This window comes from Strigops habroptila, chromosome Z (assembly GCF_004027225.2).
Source record: "Strigops habroptila isolate Jane chromosome Z, bStrHab1.2.pri, whole genome shotgun sequence".
In the NCBI taxonomy this organism is placed as follows: domain Eukaryota; kingdom Metazoa; phylum Chordata; class Aves; order Psittaciformes; family Psittacidae; genus Strigops; species Strigops habroptila.
In genome coordinates, this window is record NC_044302.2 from 14,350,631 (window position 1) to 14,371,745 (window position 21,115).

At 39.5% G+C, this 21,115-nt stretch overlaps 1 protein-coding gene across 6 annotated transcripts in view; it reads left to right on the forward strand.

Moving 5' to 3' along the window:
* Positions 1–6,225, forward strand: part of LOC115619535 (uncharacterized protein F13E9.13, mitochondrial-like) — a 29,934-nt gene extending 23,709 nt beyond the window's left edge. For 4 of the 6 annotated variants that reach the window (XM_030511960.1, XM_030511957.1, XM_030511958.1 and 1 more), the window contains 2 exons: positions 4,070–4,239; positions 5,015–6,225. In XM_030511960.1, coding sequence (XP_030367820.1) covers positions 4,070–4,239; positions 5,015–5,098 — 254 coding nt within the window. In that variant the 3' untranslated portion in view covers positions 5,099–6,225. Of the gene's footprint in view, positions 1–4,069; positions 4,935–5,014 lie in introns of those variants that run through there. The other 2 variants (XM_030511959.1, XM_030511961.1) reach the window with 2 other exon arrangements.
* The last annotated feature ends 14,890 nt before the right edge of the window (positions 6,226–21,115 follow it).

A 21,115-nucleotide genomic window follows, 5' to 3' on the forward strand; every position in this document is an offset into this window, starting at 1 on the left:
TTTCAGCTTTGTTGTGAGGTAATATAGGAGTGGTTTTGCCTTTGTGTCTTTGTGTTGAATTGAGTGATTTGTGATGGGGTGGGGGAAATGAGTGTTTCCCTGTCAAGCCAGTTCAGTGGGATTTTGTTTGTAGCTTGTGTCGCTGCTTCCTTATAGGCAACCATCAGCATTCCCCCTTGCAGAGGCTGGCAGGGCCCAGAGCATACCAGGGCATCAGTGGTTGATGTAGTACAAGGTCTAAAAATCAGACTTCAGGTTATTAAGGAGCAGGAATTATAGCCGAGCATTTTTAATTACAATTAATTAATAAACCATATTTTCATTCAAGAGGTTATAGAAGTTTGTTCCAGTTTGCTACCTTCTGCAACATTCTTTGGTTGGAGTGTGGCAATCTATCAGGCTTTCTCTTTGGATTTAACTGCTGAAATACCTGCTTTGCATCCAGTCTGTATTTTAAGTGACTAAATCTTTGCATAATGACTGCTTAGTTGTCTCTTTAAACAAAGCAAATGGCCTCAACCGAGTAACCAGTGGCAAACAGGGTACAGCAAGAAATCCATGACTGGCTGTGACTGTCACCTCCTTAGTTATTGTTCATAAAAGGGTTATCGAGGCTGATTCACCCTCTCGCCTTCTGATGATACATTTAGGTCAAAATAGAGGCTGCTGCCTTTGTGGTACTCTTGAGATAAACAGGAGATGTGAGTCTGACCAGTGCTTTTTGTAAGCCCGAGATTTAATAACAGTCATTTGAATTAAAAAAAATGTGTTACAGTGGAGCATTACCATAAACATAGTGTTGTGTATGGTACAGTGTTTACTGCATATGAAAAAGCTGTTAAAAGAGGAGTAGTCGAGCAAGTTATTGGCACAGTGGTGCTTATTTTTACACTGCTCTTCACCATTGTTTTCAAGCTAGGAGCATTTGGCCTTTATTTCATGTAACTTGTGCATACCATAGTTCAAACGCTTTCATTGTGCTTTGCAACCAAGCACTACTTCATTTGATTTTATTAAAGACATGTCTGCAGATGTACTGTCACAAGAAAGAGCACAGTGCCCTCTAGTTACAGTTTGCTGAAATAGAGAAATGCGCAAGTTCTGTAAACTTTAGGATCTTATTACTGTAACATCACAAAATTGTCTCCTTTTCTCTTTGTGTCAAAAAAAAAAAAAATCAGAAAAAGAAAGGCAAGAAAGCTGAAAGATTTAAAGCTCTGTGTTTACAGACATCTTGACAGTGACTGAACATTGCCATACAAAAGCATATCAAACTGCTGTTGCTTTATTTTCTTTTACAAGTTAGAATTTGTATTAACTCAGCCAATAGACAAATCACCTTCTACTCGTCAACTTTAGGCCTTGATGTGCTTGGAAATGACTTAGAAGTAACATCTGTAGCATACTTAATTAGGTACCCCAGTCTCATTGCAGACTGAGCACTCCCATTGCCGTTCCTCACATCATCACTCTGGATAAACCTCCAGCTGAGGAGGTGTGTGGACTCCATGTGTCATGTATGGATGACAGCAGGAGCTGGATACCTTGCTCCTTTGGAAAGCTTTGAGGTGTTTGTGATTTCACAAGAGTCTCAGGTTTCGCTGAGTTTTCCTCTGACTAGGGCTACTCTACTGTCTTACACCCAAGCGACCATGCTCTGTTTAATTATTTGGCTCTTAATTTTTGCTGGCAATGTGAAATAATTATAAAACAACTACCTGCTAATGTGCCTTATGCACTTGTCCTAAAAACAAATATTGACTTGGAATTTAGTTCCCTGGGGAATACAGTATACAAGTACTGTTGCACACATCTTTGGTCAGTTGTAGCACCTTAATTATGCATTGGCATCTATGTAAAGCAGATGTGATACTTCTAAGAGCACATAGATACTACACAAATATTCTGATTTTTCTAGAACAGGATTTCAGTCATCATGCTGTAAGTAACAAAAATGTAATTATTTTGTTCCTACAAGCAGGATGACTATAAGAATAAAAAATATGTGTAGAAATAACTAAAGTTCTAATTATATATGCATGATCCATCTGATTTATTTTAAATTTTCAATAAGGACTGGATAGAATGGTTTTATTTTTGTGTGGAAATGTTTATAAGAAGGAGTTATTGTTCCTACATGGAAAAATGGTAGGGCATGTGACCTAAAAAGAGATTCAAGAGCATTTTAATTGATACCCTTTCTTCAGTTAAGTAGGAAGGTGATAAATAATTAGTCTTCCCTGAAGCATAATTAATAAGTAAGGCTGCTGATGAAACTTCATTTAAACAAAGTGTTTTGAAGCAGACTTATATGTTGCATATGTTGTTTCTCCAGTTACCTCAAGCTCTGACCATCTTATATCAGTTTATTGCCCGTTAAGGTAATTTATATGTTTTTAAAGGTCAGAAATAATGCCTCACAACATTTCTCTAAGGGATAAAGCATCCAGTCGTACACGTGACTCTGAGGATGGTCAGTTTGAAATGAAAGGATGAAAAGGATGCTTAGTAATTCTTGGAGTGGGATATTTTTTTAATTTTTATTTCTTTTTCCAGGGCTAGTACTGACCTAAGTTCTGCAGAAAGTACTTTTAATAACCTATCTATGGGGAACCTTTCCATGCTCGAAACAGCCATCCCCTTTCGGTCTTATTTTAAAAAATGGGAACTGTGGTAGCTGAGACATAGATCCATTTCCTCACCACCAGGTCTGCTGGAATGCATGCATTTCACAGTGAACCATGCACTGGAATCCACCCTGTGTGTGAAGGATGAAGGGGATCTGTAATATTTCGAGCCCTGTTTGATATTTTGTTTATTTCTCCTTTTGGAGCCAGGTAAAGGGTCAGATGATTAAGTAACTCGTGCTGTGTATAGAAAAAAACATGGGCTTTTTTGTTCCATTGCCATTCCTAGAGAGAAAAGTAGTCTTTATCAGTATTATCTTTTGCTTTCTGGAGCTATAGGTGTAGTCTGTATGACTGCTGCTTGCTTTCCTACTTACGAGTCCCTGAAATTTATGATGAAGTAGAGGCCACATTCCTTTTCCCTGTGAATAAGGCTGCTCTTGCTTCTTCACTGAAGATCTCCTACTAGTTGTCGATGTAGCATAAATTCAGCAAGGAGACCTGGCAGAAGTACCTACCAGCCCAATTACCATTATTGTGATTTAAACTGATGACTGAAGAGTTGTAATAAGCACAGCTCTGCTGAACAGTTCTGCCACTATAATGTTCTCACTAGACTTGCAAGAAAGAATCGGAGTTGATATGACAAATGAAAACAAGAATGGCATCTTATTCTTGTAGCTGTATTTTGATTACTTCATGGGAAGATTGGGGAGGTGATGACATGTCTTAAGGTAAAGGAAATCGAGAACAGTGTTAAGACTCCACATGGAGCATAGTAGTCCACACAGTCATTCCAGTACATCCTTTGTCAGAGCAATAGATATGGTTTGCCTGGAGTCTATACTGGGTGCTACTGCAACACGATAGTAAACAATAGCTCCTTTCCGTGCAGGTGTAGTACCTCAAGCACAACGGAGCCTCTAAGCCTGATGGTAACAATCACAGTAAGGCAAAAGTGCTGTGCAAAAACTTCCTGCATCTATCATCTCTTCCTACCAGGGATGTGGAGTAAAGATGAATTTGTGAGGGGACTATAGTAAAATGCAGTACATTCTCTGCCAGCCAATTCAACTTAATCTTGCTTAAATCTTGTTCCTTGAGAATAAAGAGGGGTACAGGTATGGTATCAAGACCCAATTTTCATATCTTCTGTAGCACTGAAACCATCCTCTGACATGTGGTCAGGAATATTATTCCGCAGGATTTCATACAACAACAGGATACAAAATGAAATAAAAGCGAGATTTTCCTTAACAGCTGGTGAGAGCTAAAGTGTTTTTTTAACTAGAGAAGTCGTTTCATTGTATAGCAGTAGTATGAAATACTGCGATCATGATTTTCTTGATACTCCACTTTATTGTTGAAAAACTATGTAAATTAAAGTCTTGGTAGAGTTTCAAAGACGGACTTAACCCTAAGTTTTGTTTTCTTCTTTTCAGAGGTTAAAGATGCTGTGAAGATTCCTGTACTGATTGGGTCTGGAGTGACTCTGGAGAATGTGAGGAATTACTTGGATGCAAATGCTCTAATAATTGGTTCTTATTTCAAGAAAGAAGGTTATTGGGCAAATGCTGTTGATCCTGACCGAGTAAAGAAATTTATGGAACACGTAAGTAAACTGAGAGAATGAGTTTGTCAGTAAACAGTATTTTTTTGTGTGTGTGTATAAATGTATTATGATACATCATACAGAATTAAAGCACAAATGTGTGGTTTAAGGGCTAATAACATGAAATGAAAACACTCATCATCTCCATAACTAGCTGGGAAACATGGTGGCACTTACAATAAACTGGTGCTCTGATATTTGCTTCTAGGCAGCACATTTCTGTGGCACTCAAAGCCAGCGTCAATGCAAAACCAACTCTCCGAAGGCTTGTGTGATGTATTCTCTCCTATAAATAAAATGCTATGGAGTTTAAGAATTTGTAGTAAATACTCATCACAGGTGAGCTGAGTTTTGCTTTGCCTGTGAGTACAATAGAATGCCCTTAGTTTACAGCTAAGAGTATTGTAAATTGGACAAGTTAATTAGTCTTTCTGTTTCCCCATCTGTGAAATGATGATAATAGTACCTGCATCACATGGGGGTTGTAAGACATAATAAATGAATGAATGTACAGCTCTTTCACCTCTTCAAATGAAGGGCTCTTTAAAGTTCAAGATCCTTTTTTTTTTTTCCATTAGAATTGTGCATTTATTACAAAAATGTAGTAATTGTATATGATACAAAAATTTAGGATAATTGGGAAATTGATTTACTTACAATACTTATTAGAGAGTAAATGTAAATATTTAATTACATTTTAAGTAGAGTTGGAATTTAGTCAAACTGTTTTCACAAAAAATGGAAATTTTAATAAAGGTTTATTGTTATTTTTCAGCAAGCTCCTACAGCTTTGTACCTCTCCAGACTAGTATTAGTGATGTTAAAACCTGCCAGGTTTCCTTCAATACACAAGGTGTAATTATGATGGAAACCTTTCTACCAAAGCTGACAGGTAAACACAGATTTTCATTTTTCCTGTAAAATGTAGAGGGAAAATATTACAGTCGTACTGTGCGTGTTGTAAGAGTTTCCCCTTGAATTTGATCTTTTAGCTATAAGGAATTTTAAAAGAACTGAAAGAACAGGAGCCATCTTCAAATAGTCAGCTGAAAACTACAACCAATACACTGATAAGGATTGTTCTGTGATGATAATTATTTTTAAAGAAACTGATTACAGTTGCCAAAAGTCACATTCATTACTATGAGTGTGAAAATATAATGTGTTACCAGCATCTTTTTGAATTGGTACCTACTCATTCACATCCCCAAAACAGAAGTGACTGGAACTCAAATGGGTTTTCATCTGAATAAAAGGGGTGGTGAGAACTGCTTCAATGCTGTATGTAAGGTCTAAATGCAGTAATGTCAGACGTAGTAGTCTTTGTAAGACAAAACCCCTTATGAGTTGGTGTAAACTCATAGCATGCAATGAATAATGTGGACAGCACTCCCACTGTCAGGATTTCATTAAACATACCACTGTGCAACACTTATGAAAGGAAGAGGTCATGTTTTGGGTCCATATTGTTACATGCGGATGGTAAGCGCAGAATTTAGGGAACAGAAGTAGAGGAAAGATGATTCTAAAGCCTGAAAATGTGACTGATGGCCAACTCTTTATCATTCTTTGTGCTGAAAGTATTTGTCTAGCAGCATTAAGCATCTGCTTGCCTGTTTCACACAGATGCTGTAAGTTGAATTTGACCTTTTTGTTCAGAAAGTGTTTGAATACTTAATGTAAAAATATTAAGTTATCAGAAAGGCTGTCTCTTTTGGGAAGACGGTTCAATTTTTATACAGCCCAAGTTGTTAAAGTACTTTGGAGCATGAACAACTTCAGAGCAGAACAAAACAGGCAGTGCTAATGTGTAGAAACTCCAGAAGTAAATAACAGCTGTTCAAGAAGACTTCTATTAAATATGTATTAATTAATTTGAAGTGCATCACTTAAATATGTGAAGAGATTATCTTCTGTTAATTTACATTAAACCACACAGCACTTGTTAGCCTCATTACAGTATCCTAAGTATATCGTAAGCTATCACCTCATCCTACATTGAGCATTTTGTTGGGTGTTGATTGCTTTCGATTTGCCCTTTTAAAATGTCAGATAGTGGCCTCCCTTTCTTGTTGGATCTCTCTTTCTCTCAGGTTTTGCTCTTGCATAGTTATTGTACTTGTGTCCATTCTGTGCTGAGCAGAAAAGAATTAAAAATAGCTTGTGAAAATACAACAGGAGTTGCCCACAGCTCAGTTCCCTAACATGCCCATCCAAACTTCACGTGTGGTGCTTGCTGTGAACTTACTAACCAGCAGAGAAAATATATGTCCATCTGTGTAGCAAAATGACACTTCATGAAGATTCAGTACCACCTTTAGCACAGGAAAGATACCTAGTAAAACGGGAGTCTCAAGTGAAAGTGTAGATAAGTGAAGCTCACTGGTAGTAATTGACTTTGTGGTCCAAATCAATATATGAATCCTAATAAACCCTCATTCCATTCATAAAACTTCAGTATTTTCATCTGGACCTAATTAGACAAATGGTGTTTTACCTATTTCAGTGCTGAAAATATGTAAGCTTGTAAGATAATTATTGATAATTTTCAGAGATTCATCTAGTCAGAGTTTGCTTAGAAGCTGAGTATAGGAACAGAACTGTCCATGGCTTTTTTTTCTTGCACAATTGCAGTGCTTATCTATGCAACCTAAATGCTTTTTTCAGAAAGGGTGGAGGGCTGGGATATTTTATTGAGGGCTAAAATGCCATGGTGTATAGTAGAATTGACCCTCTACTCCACTCTACAGTCCACACTATAGAAATACTGTCAGAACTTAAAATTCTTCTGAGAGAGGCAGAGCTGGATTCCTGCCATAGCGGTGTCAGGGAAACCTACCCATTAGCTCCTTGCTTTTATAAGAACCAGAGCTTGTGCTGAGTCTTACAAGAAATTGTTCATTTTGAGGCATTATCAAACTTTGCTCCACCTTTTTCCCTACTCTTAATCATTGTTTGAATATTAGTGACAGGGATTATTTGATCCCCTGAACACTTGCTTTAGCAACGAAAAGCCTGTTTCCCTTAGGATGTCTTTAAATGACCTGTGTTAGAACCAATAACTTCAGTCACATTGTTCTCGTATGCTGACTGGTTAGGACTCTTCTGTTGAAAAGTCCATAGTTGGTCAACATGAAGTTGAAAATGTTGCATAGTTTCCTTACTGCATTCATAGTCCTGACTTCATCTGTCACAAAGACTTTGTCATGATTTCACTCAGGCCTAGACAGACCTATTAGTGTCGTGGTTTGAGCCCAGCCAGTAACTCAGAACCACACAGCCACTCGCTCACTCCCCGCCTTCTTCCTCTCCCTGCTCCCGGAGGGATGGGGAGGAGAATCGGAAGAATGTAACTCCCACAGGTTGAGATAAGAGCAGTCCCGCAACTAAGGTATAATACAAAACCACTACTGCTACCACCAATGATAATAATGATTAGTGAAATAACAAGGGGAGAGGATACAATTGCTCACCACCCGCCGACCAATACCCAGCCCGACCCAAACAGCGATCTGGGCCTTCCAGGTAACTCCCCCCAGTTTATATACTGGGCATGACGTGCTGTGGTATGGAATACCCCTTTGGCCAGTTTGGGTCAGGTGTCCTGCCTCTATTTCCTCCCGGCTTCCCCTCCTCCCTGGCAAAGCATGAGACTGAGAAAGTCCTTGGTTGGAATAAACATTACTTAGCAACAACTAAAAACATCAGTGTTATCAGCGTTGTTCCCAGGCTGAAAGTTAGAAAACACAGCACTGCACCAGCTACTAAGAAGGAGAAAAATGACTGCTATAGCTGAACCCAGGACAATTAGATACTTTCCTTGGATTATTCTTTGTCTGACAAAGTTGCCACTTGCCCATGCACTATCTCAGACTGATGCCTTTGGGGCACTGAAGTAACCCAGCCTTCATAGATGAGTCCCTTTCTCCCCTGTGCTTTGCTCACAGTCAGAGAACTATCACTCCTTCCTGTCAGCCTCTGTAGGTCTGCAGCTAGTAGAGGAAACAGAATCATTGAATCATTTAGGTTGGAAAGACCTTTAAGATCATCAAGTCCACCAGTTAACCCAGCACTGCCAAGTCCACCAGTAAACCATGTCCCCGAGTGCCACATCTACACGTCTTTTAAATACCTCCAGGGATGATGACTCCACCACTTCCCTGGACAGCCTGTTCCAGTGCTTGACAGCCCTTTGGGTAAAGAAATTTTTCTTAATATCTGGTCTAAACATCCCCTGGCACAACTGAGCTAAAAGTAAGGCCAGGTGGTTTCTGATCAGATGTTTAGAGTAATAGATGCTTTGTCACCCCAGTCTTTAAATGCACAGATAACTTTAGGGAGAAAAAAAAAAAAGACTTTCTGCAATGCGAATAGGAAAGCCTTTCACATGAGGCATAAGTTGCACTTCACAACATAGTGTGTTTCTTTGCTTACAGTTTGAAGCTTTAGAAGTAGTAAAGGTAAGGAGAGCCTAAGATGCTTCTTGTTAAACACTTAAGGGTAGAAAAGATGTGAGGGTAATTAACTTGATTAAAAATCTGTTGATCTTATTAAGAAGTAGGTGTCTTTCAAGATGTCAAAATGGGATTTTATTGATTTGGGATGAAGCTACTACACTCTATGTTTAACTTCCCTCTTCCATGCTACTATCAAATTTTCCTTGTTTCACAAAGTAAATTGTCAGACAACAGAAGTTAGTGTTCATAATTTCTTTATCCAAAGGACATCACTCTCCTTGAAATGAATGGGACAGAGATGCCATTTGTTTGTGTGGATCACTGGGTTACTGGATGTTTTGTATATTAAAATGCAATGTGTACTTCTGTCCTACTACCTGTGCAAAAGGGAGATGGAATATCCAGTGTAGAGGGTAGGAGCTGATGAATTAGTGGGTATTTAGGACCTTTTTATACTTAGTGAACAACAATAAGTGTACAAGAAATTGTAAATATCTAAATTTGCCAAATCCGATACAAAAGTAAGTGTTCAAGATAGTAGTTAAACTCAGAAATGTTGGACTTCGTGCAACAGTAAGTCTGCTAGCCGTGCCATGTCATACTGCTATCGGAATGAGGTCACGGAACAGAGGACATGGAAATCATGATTCATGCAAATATAGGAGGAACCCCAAATTTGGCAGTAAGCAGGGATGAAAAGGAAGGCAGCACAGTAAGGACAAGAAAAGATGCTTAAGTTTCTTGCAGTTCCTGCCTCATTGTTTATTCCAGCTTCCTGCTTTTTCAGTTTGCCTCTCAAGCCTTTCTTGTGCATATACATAGATTATAGTATGCAGAAGACTAAGAATAAGCTGAAGGCAGAAACTGACTTAATGAAGATATTCTTGTGATAGAGAAAAGATTTTGTTGTCCACAGATGCGCAAAGAAAAATAGAAAAGCAGCTGCCCTTAGAAATGGAGTAAAAGTAGAGATGAGTGCCACGTCATGATGCTTTAGTCAAAATCTGATGTGTTGAAAGTCTTTGAAAGGATCTGTACTGTTGTACAGGGATATAACCAAGAGGAGAAACAATAAGCTTCTGCTGGAAAAACACTGCAAGTCTCATGTCTTAGATACTGTCCTGAATATTGTTGACTTTTTGTCAACTTTCAGCTGGAGAATAAGGATAAAAGGAAATAGCTTTCAACTCTTCTGTTAGGGATGACAATATTAATAATCAGTTTTCTGTCAAAACCTTCTGTTTCCTTAAGACCAAGCTATAGAGGTATAGTTGTGTGCTGTCATCTTCCAGAGGAAGGTTCTGAAGGGCAAAGGTTGTAATCTCATTAGTTTCCATCTCTCCTCTGTGGGTAGTTAGTTTGTCTCTACTGAAAGCCTTTGTGGGTAGAGATAGCATAAAGGTGATGGAGAAATTGATATGGCAAGTGGGTGGGCAGGTAAGGTGAAGTCGAGCCAAGATACAGCAATCAAGTGTAGGCTTCCTGGGTCACCTGGCCTGGGGAATTAAGAAACTAGGGATGTTGTTGGTCAGTAAGGAGTTATTAAATGTACGAAGTATCTGTATCAAAATGAGGTGGCGAGCACTGGAGTTTGGGTGAACTGGGTGGCTTATTCTACTTCTTGCACTATCTTTTTAAAGTATCAATTGAAGCATTCACAAGAGCAAAGGCAGCTGCTGGCATTTGGGCTGTGGAAATCATAGTTTGTGATACTTTTCTAATTTGAGAGTTTAAAGAATTATATGACTAATATTTCAATTGGGCACTGAAAACCTTCAAGTTTAGGAATGAACTTTTTTTGTACACCACCCTGAGCAAATAGCCAAAAATATAGGATCCCTCTGAAGCATTAGCCACATCTGCAGCAACATAGCTGATGAAATAGATCAGTGGTCCAATCTGCTTTGACAACTCCTATGTAACTAAAAATAGGAGAAATAGAAGAGAAAATTTGTAGGGCTGGTAGTGGCTTGTATTTTTCAATAATTTATCAAGATTTGAGAGTACAGATTTCCTTTGGGAAATATTAGTTCTTAGGTTTACAAAGTGCCTCAGTTGTAAATACCCATAAAAATGACAATTTGGTAGGTCGTATTTATTCTTAAGCAGGTCAAAGGACGTTAGCGTATTCCTACTATATAAATCTGTCAAGTACAGAATTTCTTTATACTCCCAAATCACAAAAGCGCCTCTTACAGTCAAGGAGAAAATGTCACATTATTGCCAATCAAGGACAACAAGCAAGCATATCGATCTCTGCCCAGTAACTTCTGCCCTGCCCACTGAGTTTTTATCACTGAAACTGGACACTTCAAGGGATCAGATTTAATATATACGTATAGTGCTGATTTATTACAGGAGGAGAAATACAGTCTGGCCTTACTTCTAGCTCAATATTTTAACACTTATTTTATTCCTTGCATGGAAGCTTGCAATGACTTTTTCATAGACAAAGTGTATAACTTTCAGATATCCCTGGATGTGCACAAATCTTCAGCTCGCATAGGTACACTGACTGTTAAAGGCCTGAATTTGGTGGTCTTAGTCTCGAGTCTTGATTTTAAAAGTTTATGTATGTGGAAGTCTATAGCAGTGTTACTGTTTCAGATAGGCATAACTAAAGATAAGCCTAGGGAGAGGGGAGGACATATAGGCACAAAAAGCCCGCTGCTGCTTGCTGAGCCTTGTCTGAAGGTGCATTGGCTTTCATCTCACCTGTAGAGGTGCGTATGCAAAGCCTTATGTGTACGTGCTGTTTACCAGTCACAGATATTGGAATGCAGCAGAGGGTTAGCATCCTTCTTCTTGATCTCTTTTGTTGGTAATATTTGGTATTTTTTGGTCATTTTCTGTTGATAATTGCAGAGGATTTGGACCATTCCACAAATGCAGCAACTTTGACCTCTGTATACAGTGATAACTATGGCTTATGGTAGGGTCGTGATCAATGAATTACTTGTTGGAAGGGAAGAAGTATCTTGCATCTACAAAACTGGAGGGAAAGATCTTCACCACAGAATTACTGAACAGTGGAGTTTGGAAGGACCATCACCTAGTCCAATTCCCCAGGTCAAAGAATGGTCAGCTAAAACAGTTTGCTCAGGATCTTGTCCAGACGGGTTTTGAATATGTGCAAGGATGCGGTTTCCACAATCTCTGTGGGTAACCAATTCCAGTATTTCAGGGGTCAAGGATAAGCTACTGACTTTAAAGACAGGCCATGTAAGTCAACAGGACATGTCTGCTAATTTTGTTATGATAAATGTATGAAATGAGTATTCTAGAGAGCAGCCAGCTCTATTACTGTGCAGTTATAAGTCCTGCTAGCTTTTTTACCTATCTGGGCAAAAGACGTGAGTTTTGATTGGTCTTTGGCCTCTGAAAAGCTGGGCAACTCTTCCATAGGATAAATGGATGCAGAAGTAGCTGATGGGTTTGCTGTTCATGTTCATAACGATGTGGAGAGAGCTGGGGAGGCCATATTGTTCTCTGTGTTATTTCCTGGTGGAGCAGAAGAACATATACTGAATTTCTCCAGACATGTCCTTCCCCAGCCAGACATTTTGTTGAGAGGTCACATTCAAGGATTGTGTATGTTTGTCAGGATTTCTGGATGTCTTGTAATCCCAGCCTTTTCCTCAGCGCATGAGCTGAAATAATTCCTACCAACCATGCCTGTATAGCAAATCTGACACTTGCTGGAAATGCCCGCTGCACAGCATGTGCACACTCACAGTGAATCTGGTGGGGCTCTTATGCATGTGCCCTCATGGGATTTTCACAAGCACAACAAACATTTTGGATTAACTGTGCATGTTTAGGCCATCTGTGCAACACATGTACCACAGGTCTAGTGATGCTTTAAGGGTTGGACACAATGCACACACTATGCAGCTCCTGGTGATGCATTTCAGCATAGGAGGAGTTCAGAACAGGATCGTGGACCACTCAGAAATCATGCTCTTCAGTAGCAACCTCTAGGAAGAATAGTGCCCTAGGAAGAAGCTGATTATTGGTTCTTCAGTCTCATTTGTAGGTGGAAGTGTTGGGCTTTGCCAGCTTCCTTCAAATTATGTCTCACAATCAGGCCCAGAATGAGAAAGTTACAACTACTTCCATGCAATCCTTACCTTTCTAGGTAAATACAGAAAGCTGGTAGTTGCCAGAGCAGTGATCAATCGTGACTTCCTTCCATCCAAAAATTCTTGGGCTTTTTCCCCCTCCAAAGATTTAACTTACTTGCAGGGCTGAAAGAAAAGCAGTAATTTTTTTTTCCCCCGAATATCCATTTGCCTTTCCATTTATCTACTTTGATCTAAAATATAGAACCTGATGGATGCCCTAGGTAAATCAAACATTTTCCATCTGCCAAAACGGTTTTGCAAATGCTTATTTCATGCCATTACCATTTTTCTGTTTCTAGCAGTAAATCAAAAAGTATCAGCCATTCATCCAGTTTAAAAGTAATGCCTTTCCTTTGCATAATTACACATACCCAGTGGAGATCTGTATGCACAGTAAATCTATTCCTTTAAAAGGTTTTGCCTTAAGTACCACAGTGACATAAATTGGTGTAGCGCAAATTTATTTATTTAAAAGGTTTATTCTTTTAACTGTTCGGGTAACTGTTATACTTCCATTGTTTGATTTGGGTGGGGAAGGCTTTTATTAATGTCTCAGATTTAATTCTGCAGCAGATGTTTATGGAGAAAGGTCTCCCTCCTTGCAGGACTTGTAGCAATTGATAGGCATGTGTAATTTATTCTCATTACAGGTTTATTCTTAACTGGTGTTCAGGGGGTCTTCATTGTGTTCCCAGTAGATCCTTGAGAATTAAATAGTTTAACGAATGTAATGAGCAAACCTGAAAGAAGGAAATGTAGAGAAGCACATGTATTTCGACATTACCTCTCCAAATTCGCAAATAACGTAAGAATAGTATTAAAAGTGAGAAATTGCCAAAAATAAATGTCTTCCAGTAATAGGTGCCCCAGACAGTATTTTGGCAAAGTAAAGATTAAAAAAATGGATCTCTTCATCATTCTCATGTAAACTTGCTCATCTTTGTAAGTCATGCTTGTGGCTCTCAGGGGTGGCAAAGCTAAAGCAGACAAGCCCAGCTGGTGGAAGCCTGGGAGTGAAATGATGAATTTTTTAGCAGATCCAAGTTTATTTTTAGGCTTTATAGAATTATCTGTCATTTCCCTGTGAGTGAAATTGTAGAAAGTATCCTTTTCCAGAATGGCAAAAAGTAGCAAAACACTGGAACCTAACTACAGCTGAACATGTCAACATATCCCCATTGCATCTGAAATTGTGGCTACAGTATAATCCTGTTAATATTTACATTCGTGTTCAGTTTCATGCATGTGAGAATTCTTGAGACATGCAGCAAGTCTGAAGATAGACCAGATGGCAGGTTAGGTTACAACACGAGCAATGGCATGGAGAACTGAACAAAGTGTCTAGTGTGAATGTATTTTCTGTGGATAGATTTCCCATGGTACTGAGTATAAAAAGTGACATTCAAGGTGGTTGCATTTCATAAGGTCATGCAATAAAAATGGGCAGAAACATTTTGGGGAGAGGATGGTTCATAGGGAAGTTTTGGGTCTCAAATCTCGTTTGGTTAATGAAGTTAATTCCATTAACGCAGTCAAAATATTCAACCCTACAATTTCATACTATCCATTTCAAAATGTTATCTTTTTACTGGCATTACAAAGCTGTCAACACACTTTCCTACACTTGGAAAGGAAAAAACTGTTTTAGTATCCAAGGCAAACCTGTGAAAACGCCATGGGCATGGGATAAGAAGATGCGTATGGTAATTACAGATCTAGCAAGGGCTCTATATTGGAGGAAGTTTATTACATGCAGCTCCATGTCCCATGTCCATTAAGGTCACTCTTTTGAGATTTCATTGAAGTGTATCTGGCTTTTGGGGGGTCTTTTTCTAATACATTAAGTAAATCAGAGGTTCCCAACTGCTCTTTTTGATCAGAATTGTTGTTGATTGATCACACAGCTTCACAATGGTATTGAGGAAGAGTAACAAATGCTGGGCGGAGGGGTTTGGGAAAGGAGGAGAAATGCTCTGTTCAGGCATGAGGGAGCAGGTCTGGTGCTGGTGTTTTGACTTCAGTGGATTTAAATACTCTGAAAGTCTGACTCTGATTCTTGGTTTAGGTCAATTTTAACCATTCCATTTCAGGCTAATACTGACTTGTGACACTAAATAGCAGTGTATTAGTGTATATAGCAGTATTTAGTTTGAATTTAGTTCAAAGCAGAAGGATATATAGTCCAACTGTTTAGCCAACCTGGGTAACATTTACAAAGACATATGCCCTGAAGAAAGCAAGGAAGAAGGAAGAAAAAGCACTCTTAACTGGTTTCTAATGGTTCTTTAAGGGCAGGGTTGTGTGATGTAGTTGCTTGTGATAACGACTAGATTAGTAAGCGACAAAGCTGCCTCTTGGAATCTCATGTCCCAGAACGGGATGGGATGCTCACAGGAGCTGCTAACGGGAAGCACTGAAGACTGCAGCCTTCCCCACTGAAACAGCCTCCCCTCTGTTCTGCAGTTGGGAACCAGAGGATCCATCTTAAAGGGTGAGAGAGTACCTCAGCTCCCAAACTGGCTCAATCTTTGTCTTCCCATGCTGTTTGCATTGATTCTAATCAATGTTAATTATGGTAGTGGGGCTTGTGATGTACTCATTATAAAAGCCATCCTATTTTTCTGCGCTTGTACAGTCTGTAGCACAATAGAGCCCTGATTGGGGTTCCCTAGATGCTACAAATAGTAATACAAATTGTTGTTATAATGAATATGTGGTTCATGGTGTAAGATTACCAAACTCTGTTGGTACAGCCTGCTGAAGCACCACTTGATAATTCTGTTTGCTGTTACCGCTGTGGCATACAGGATATGCCTTGACAGTTGGGGCCTCAGGCAGTAAACCATTTAAGCTTTTGTTTGTGTTTAAATAGGTGCTTCTTTTTAAATTTGCATTTGAGTCTGTGGTTATTAGTGTAAATATATGCTTAAAGTTAAGCCTGTGTTTAAAATCTCTTTTGATTCAGCATCCTTACTGTATTGGGTTCATTATCCTACCACCACTCCATGACTATACTGGAGTTGATGGACACTGGAGGACAGGGTACTGGGCTATAGGCTTTAACCTAGGCTGAAGGTTATAGGTGCAAGAGTGGGAAGATGCTTCCTCCCAAGTGCTGAGCAGTTGGTTGGGTGTATGTAGGGTGTTGCAAGGGTTCCCACCTCCGGCAGGGGCTGGACGCCTAGAGCTGGGAGCTGCCACTTTCCTTGTCACTGAGTGCTAAGAGCTGATACCTGGCAGGTGCAGTCTCCTGTGATGAATTTGGTTTGGCTTTCCTATTATCCTCACTGGGAATTTCGGCACCGTTGTTTATATGCCGGAAGTGGCATAATTACTATTCAGCCCCTGACTGCATCCCCGGGCCTCAACCTTGTGAGCTCCAGTGACTGAAATAGTCCCATAATTTATTTTTTTTTTCCAAAGAAAGTTTTTCACAAAGAATTCCTTATTGCTTGTTTCCTGGTTTGTTATGGGTATTGGTTCTAGTCCCATTTTTATCAATTCCCACCAGTCTACATGCCTGAATTTTAGTTACGTATGTGCATTTAGGCATGTGATTATCTGCCTGACTCCAGTTAGTTTTTTGTTGTGTACCACACTCCGTTTACCAAACCTGTGTAACAAAAATGTTTTAAATTGTTAAGGTGTTCCATTACCTCTCTTGAGCGTCTATGTTGTTTCAAAAGGAACTTGAGTCAGTGATAAGTTACTTCTAGGTTTGTAATTCATTTAAAATATTTAGTATAGCAGCTAGATTTTTTCCCTGCTAACAGCTTTACTGCAATTTCATGATCTACAGCACACCCTAGTGATATCTGGAAATCATGAAGTTAGACCCAGACAATTTTACTTCCTTTGTGGTGAAGAAAAGCTTGGGACTCCACTAACCGAAGTTCAGGAAAGTAAATGCCTTCATATCCAAGATGGGGAGCAGGTTGAATTCCTTGGTTTCTAAAACAAGAAACAGCCATAGAAACTGAGACTACAGGCCATCTGTATAATGAGTTCATCTGTTTTGCAATCTGTAATGTTGGACATATTTAATAACAGACCACAGGGGTAAGCAGCCCAGGGTTGTGTGAGCAGAGAGGGGAGTATTTGGTGGGTTCCCTTTTAGACTAGATAGAGCATTGAGAGAGCAACCAGATGTAAATACAAGCATTGTGGAGGAAACCTGCAAGCAGTCTTCACAGGTCAGAAGCCCAAATGATATTTAGTGTTTTACAGCCAGAACATTAAAGTTTATGCTAGATACTCAATTTCTCCTTTTGCAGATGGTTAGGGCACTTGGTTTTTCAGGTGACAGTACCTGTGTTTAATTTTCAGTGGCCAACAGGCCCTGTATGATCCTGCAGAGGGGTGTGCAACTTCCTAACTTCTTAGGCTACCTTGCACTCTCCTTTTTCTGGATTTCTGTGTTTCATTAATTTTATTTCCTTTTGAGGTTCTGCTTTCTGGCTCACTCTGTAATATTGTAATATTTTGGGGAGAGAAGTTTCCTCTCAGACCTCTGTGTTTCACTCATCAGGTAATCCAAACAGTAATGAACATGAGCATTTTGTTCTATGTAAACAAAAAAAAAAAAATCTGTAATAATTTATGGTATTTATTTAAATGACGTGCAAATTACTTTGTGAAACTTAGGGGGGAAGCAGCACAACTGAAACAGAACAATTGTCTCCAAGAACATTCATTTCAAATCCACATACAATATTTAATTCATGCTTAATTATTTCCCCAATGCTAGTCTAAGCATTACTAGTTTCCTTTGTCCTTTTGCTTTTGCATGCAGTGTGATTAGCAAAACTGCTTGTGCTCTACCAACTCCTGCACATATGGGTTTTAGCCTCATTGTTCAAGGGGTGGAGCAACAAGCAATATGAACACTCAAGCTGCCAAATTTGGCACACGTGAGCCCTCCAAAGCATATGGATATCACCCGTTTCATTTCAATCCCTGTCCATATTTTGCATCGCTACCATAGTGGCAACTGCATTGTCTGGATGTATTATTTGAAGCAGCTTTTCTCCCATTGTTTGTGCACTGTAATCCTGGAGGTTTCTGAAGTCATCGTGAGCAGGTTACTTGAAAGAAATCACTTTGCTTTCACGGATCACTCTCTCTGAACCTGATGGCAAAGGAATAGGGCATGACTAAAGCATGAGACCTGTGATCTTTCTGAAGAAAATGTCTTCAGCAGAGTTTATAATGGTGGTCTGCTCTCAGGGTTTGGACTCAGTGTTACCTTTCGTCCCTCCTGGATTTTTCTATGAGGCAGGGTGAGAATGTAGGCTGAAAAAAAGAGTAATAATGCTGACTGTGGGTGTGTACCCTAACAACATTTTACACACATTTCAAATACTAGCAAAGGAACACATCTACTGTCTGACAGAAATTAAGGACAGTTGTTTAATTCTAGCAAAATCTTAGCCTTTTATCCTTCTTTGGTATAGATTAGCACATCCTGCTGTGAGTCTTCTCTCACTTTTAAGAATTTAGTGCCTGTCTACGTAGGGCAGAACGAAAGAGCCCCTGGAACTTACCATAGAGAAGAGGTTGCCCAGTTCTTTCCCTTTGTAGCATTCAGTCAACTGCTTGGTCAGTGCCACTTGCCTTTCGTGATTGTCTAGATGCCTGCTTTTGTAGGTAAAGCCCTCTCGCATTCGCTTTTCTTTATAAATTATGCCTGTTACCAGTTTTGAATGCACACCATTTTACTCCTGAGATGGTCATTTATGACATTTTTAAGGCAGTGGTTCCCAAACAGAGGTCTGTAGAAAGCTAGCAAGGGGCTTCTTTGTAGTTTACAGTTTCCAGGCTTTTTGTTTCCAAAGTCTAGATCACATTATAGGACAAACATAAATATGGTATAAACACTGTCCTGCTCTACATTTACCTTAGCAATAGCTCCTTAGAGAACTCTGTTGTAGCCACCTAGGCTGTGTTTATTCCCAAATGGTGACACCCTTGTGATTGCATGTGAAGCAGAGAGGTGGCCCAGGAGGCAGTATTAAAATATAGCATGCTAACCTGTGTAAGTCTGAAAACCCTACTGTAACACATTTGAGTATTTGCAGTGACTTCTGGAAGCTTTCAGTCTGGTCTGCCACTGTAGAGTGATTCAAATTCACCTTTCTATCTTCTTGCCTCCAACCTATCACATGACAGAAGAAAATCAGGCCATGCAAACTGTATCAGGTGGTCTCTTCCCTTCCACCTTACTACCTGGCTGACTGGGAGCTCTTCTCTTGCCTGCCACAGTATCAGAACTCCACTCCAAGAGGGATAGAGAGAATTGTGTTCTCAGAAGAACAGGAAACTTAGTCAAACAGCTTTGTAAAAGCTGGGCTCTCATTCAGCACCTGTGAAGTTGGTGTAAGGTCAGAAGTCAAGTCAGCCTGGAACCCTTGACTTTTCCTAGACGCATTCTGCAAAAGAGTGCCGAGTGGGGAAAGTGATTGTAGGAGGTGTCTGGGTTTTAGCTGCTCTCTGGAAACCCTGCAGGTATGATGTGTAGCTGGTTTTTAACCAGGATTTTATTTCCACTTTGGTGTTCATACATGCTATGACGTATAAACACATAAGCTAGTTTCAGGACACTGACTTTTCAGATTTGCTGTAGCTTTTTTCTGAAAAGGTCATCAAATGGCTACTCTGTAACATTAAGCACAATTACTGAACTAGGCTGCTGAGAAAATAAAAAAAAACCAGCATAAAGAACTACTGTAATGAGAGTCTAAAAGAGCAGAAGATAGGTACACCATTTGCAGGTAAGGTTATATCTTCAACAGCTTGCTTGAATAATGCCAGCTAGCAATGTGTGCTTTATTCCAAAGTGCTAGCCTATATTCTGTATTGTCTTTCAAGACTGAGATGATATAAGGCAATTCATAGTGTTTTGTGACCTTCTGCACCAGTAGTCCATCTTTTTGGCATTGAAACTGATTTTATCCAACTCGGCATTTTATCATCTAGGAGTGTGCGGTTAGATCAAAGAAGCACCTTCTATAGCAGCAGTGGAATGATTTAGTTCAGTCACACTGTTCTCCAAATTCACTGTTTCCTACAAGCTGATGAGGCAAACCTCTTTGCTTAATGTCACATAAGGCACACTGAAAGGCTGTGAGAGACAGATGTTCTATATCTTCACTTCATATGCAAAAACCTGTTATATTCTTTATTTGCATTCAATTAGAAGTCAGACCCTGATGAATATCTAATGTAGAAAATGGGGAAAAGATTTGCCATCAAGCATATGCTTTGCTTGTGGTGGATCTCTGTAACTTGCTATTGTGCCTTCCTGTAGCGATTTGGTCATTTTTACTATATTATTTACACCTGCATGCACAGAGGTGACGAGTTAATAGGTGAAAATTGGAGTTACGTCCCTGGGTTTAGAAATGTTGCCTTTCCGCATTCCTTTTAAACAGCCATTCTGCAGCTGCAAAATTCCCCTAAGTGTCTCAGTTTAATATAAAATGCTACAGCATTTTATATTAATTTTCTGATACAGGTTGTGCCTTGGTTGATCTTGGAAAGCTCACCATTTTCTTGGCAATGCAGAGTAAAACATGAGCAACTAACTCAGGAGGTATAAAACCGTAGTGTTGTCAAGAAGGGAAGGCTCAAAATAGAAATATAATATGAAGCAGAAGTGGTAAACTCTTCCAGAATAGAAGCTATGACTGCTGTGACCCTTGGACAGCGTGCGTGCCAGGGTAGTATAGGATTAAGGGAGAGATGGAGGTTGTCTGAAGCCCTAGACATTAGACAGGGATAAGCGAAGCTGCTTTTCTTCACTGCAGTGTAGGGTTTCCCAGACTTCTAAGGAAAGAGATAGAAATCTCTTACCCTCCTAAACTTCAATATGATGAGAAGGCTGCCTTGGTACATCTTCCATCCCTTTTCTCTCTGTGGACTACTCCCATCACACGTTCTGGGGAACATACGACATTTCTTCTTTTGAATGTTTTTCCCCTGCCATTATGAAAGTAAGAAAATTAAAGATTGTAAGGGGAGGGAGAAGTGCAACTAGGTGAAAGGATGAAGCTAAGCCTGTCACATACAGTTGCCTAATCCTCGTGTTTTCTCTGGGAATCTCGGGCACAGAAGCAAATTTAGAGAAAGTTTTTTAATGTTCAACAAGATTAAGTGCCTCATGCTAAAAAGAAATCCATCATGGTTTCCTGTGAAGGTAATAGGTATTTCAGAGAATTGCATCAAGTATTTCTGGACAGTTCCTCCAGACCGAGCCTGCTTCTGATGGACATTTTCTCAAGACCCTGTAAGCAGCAA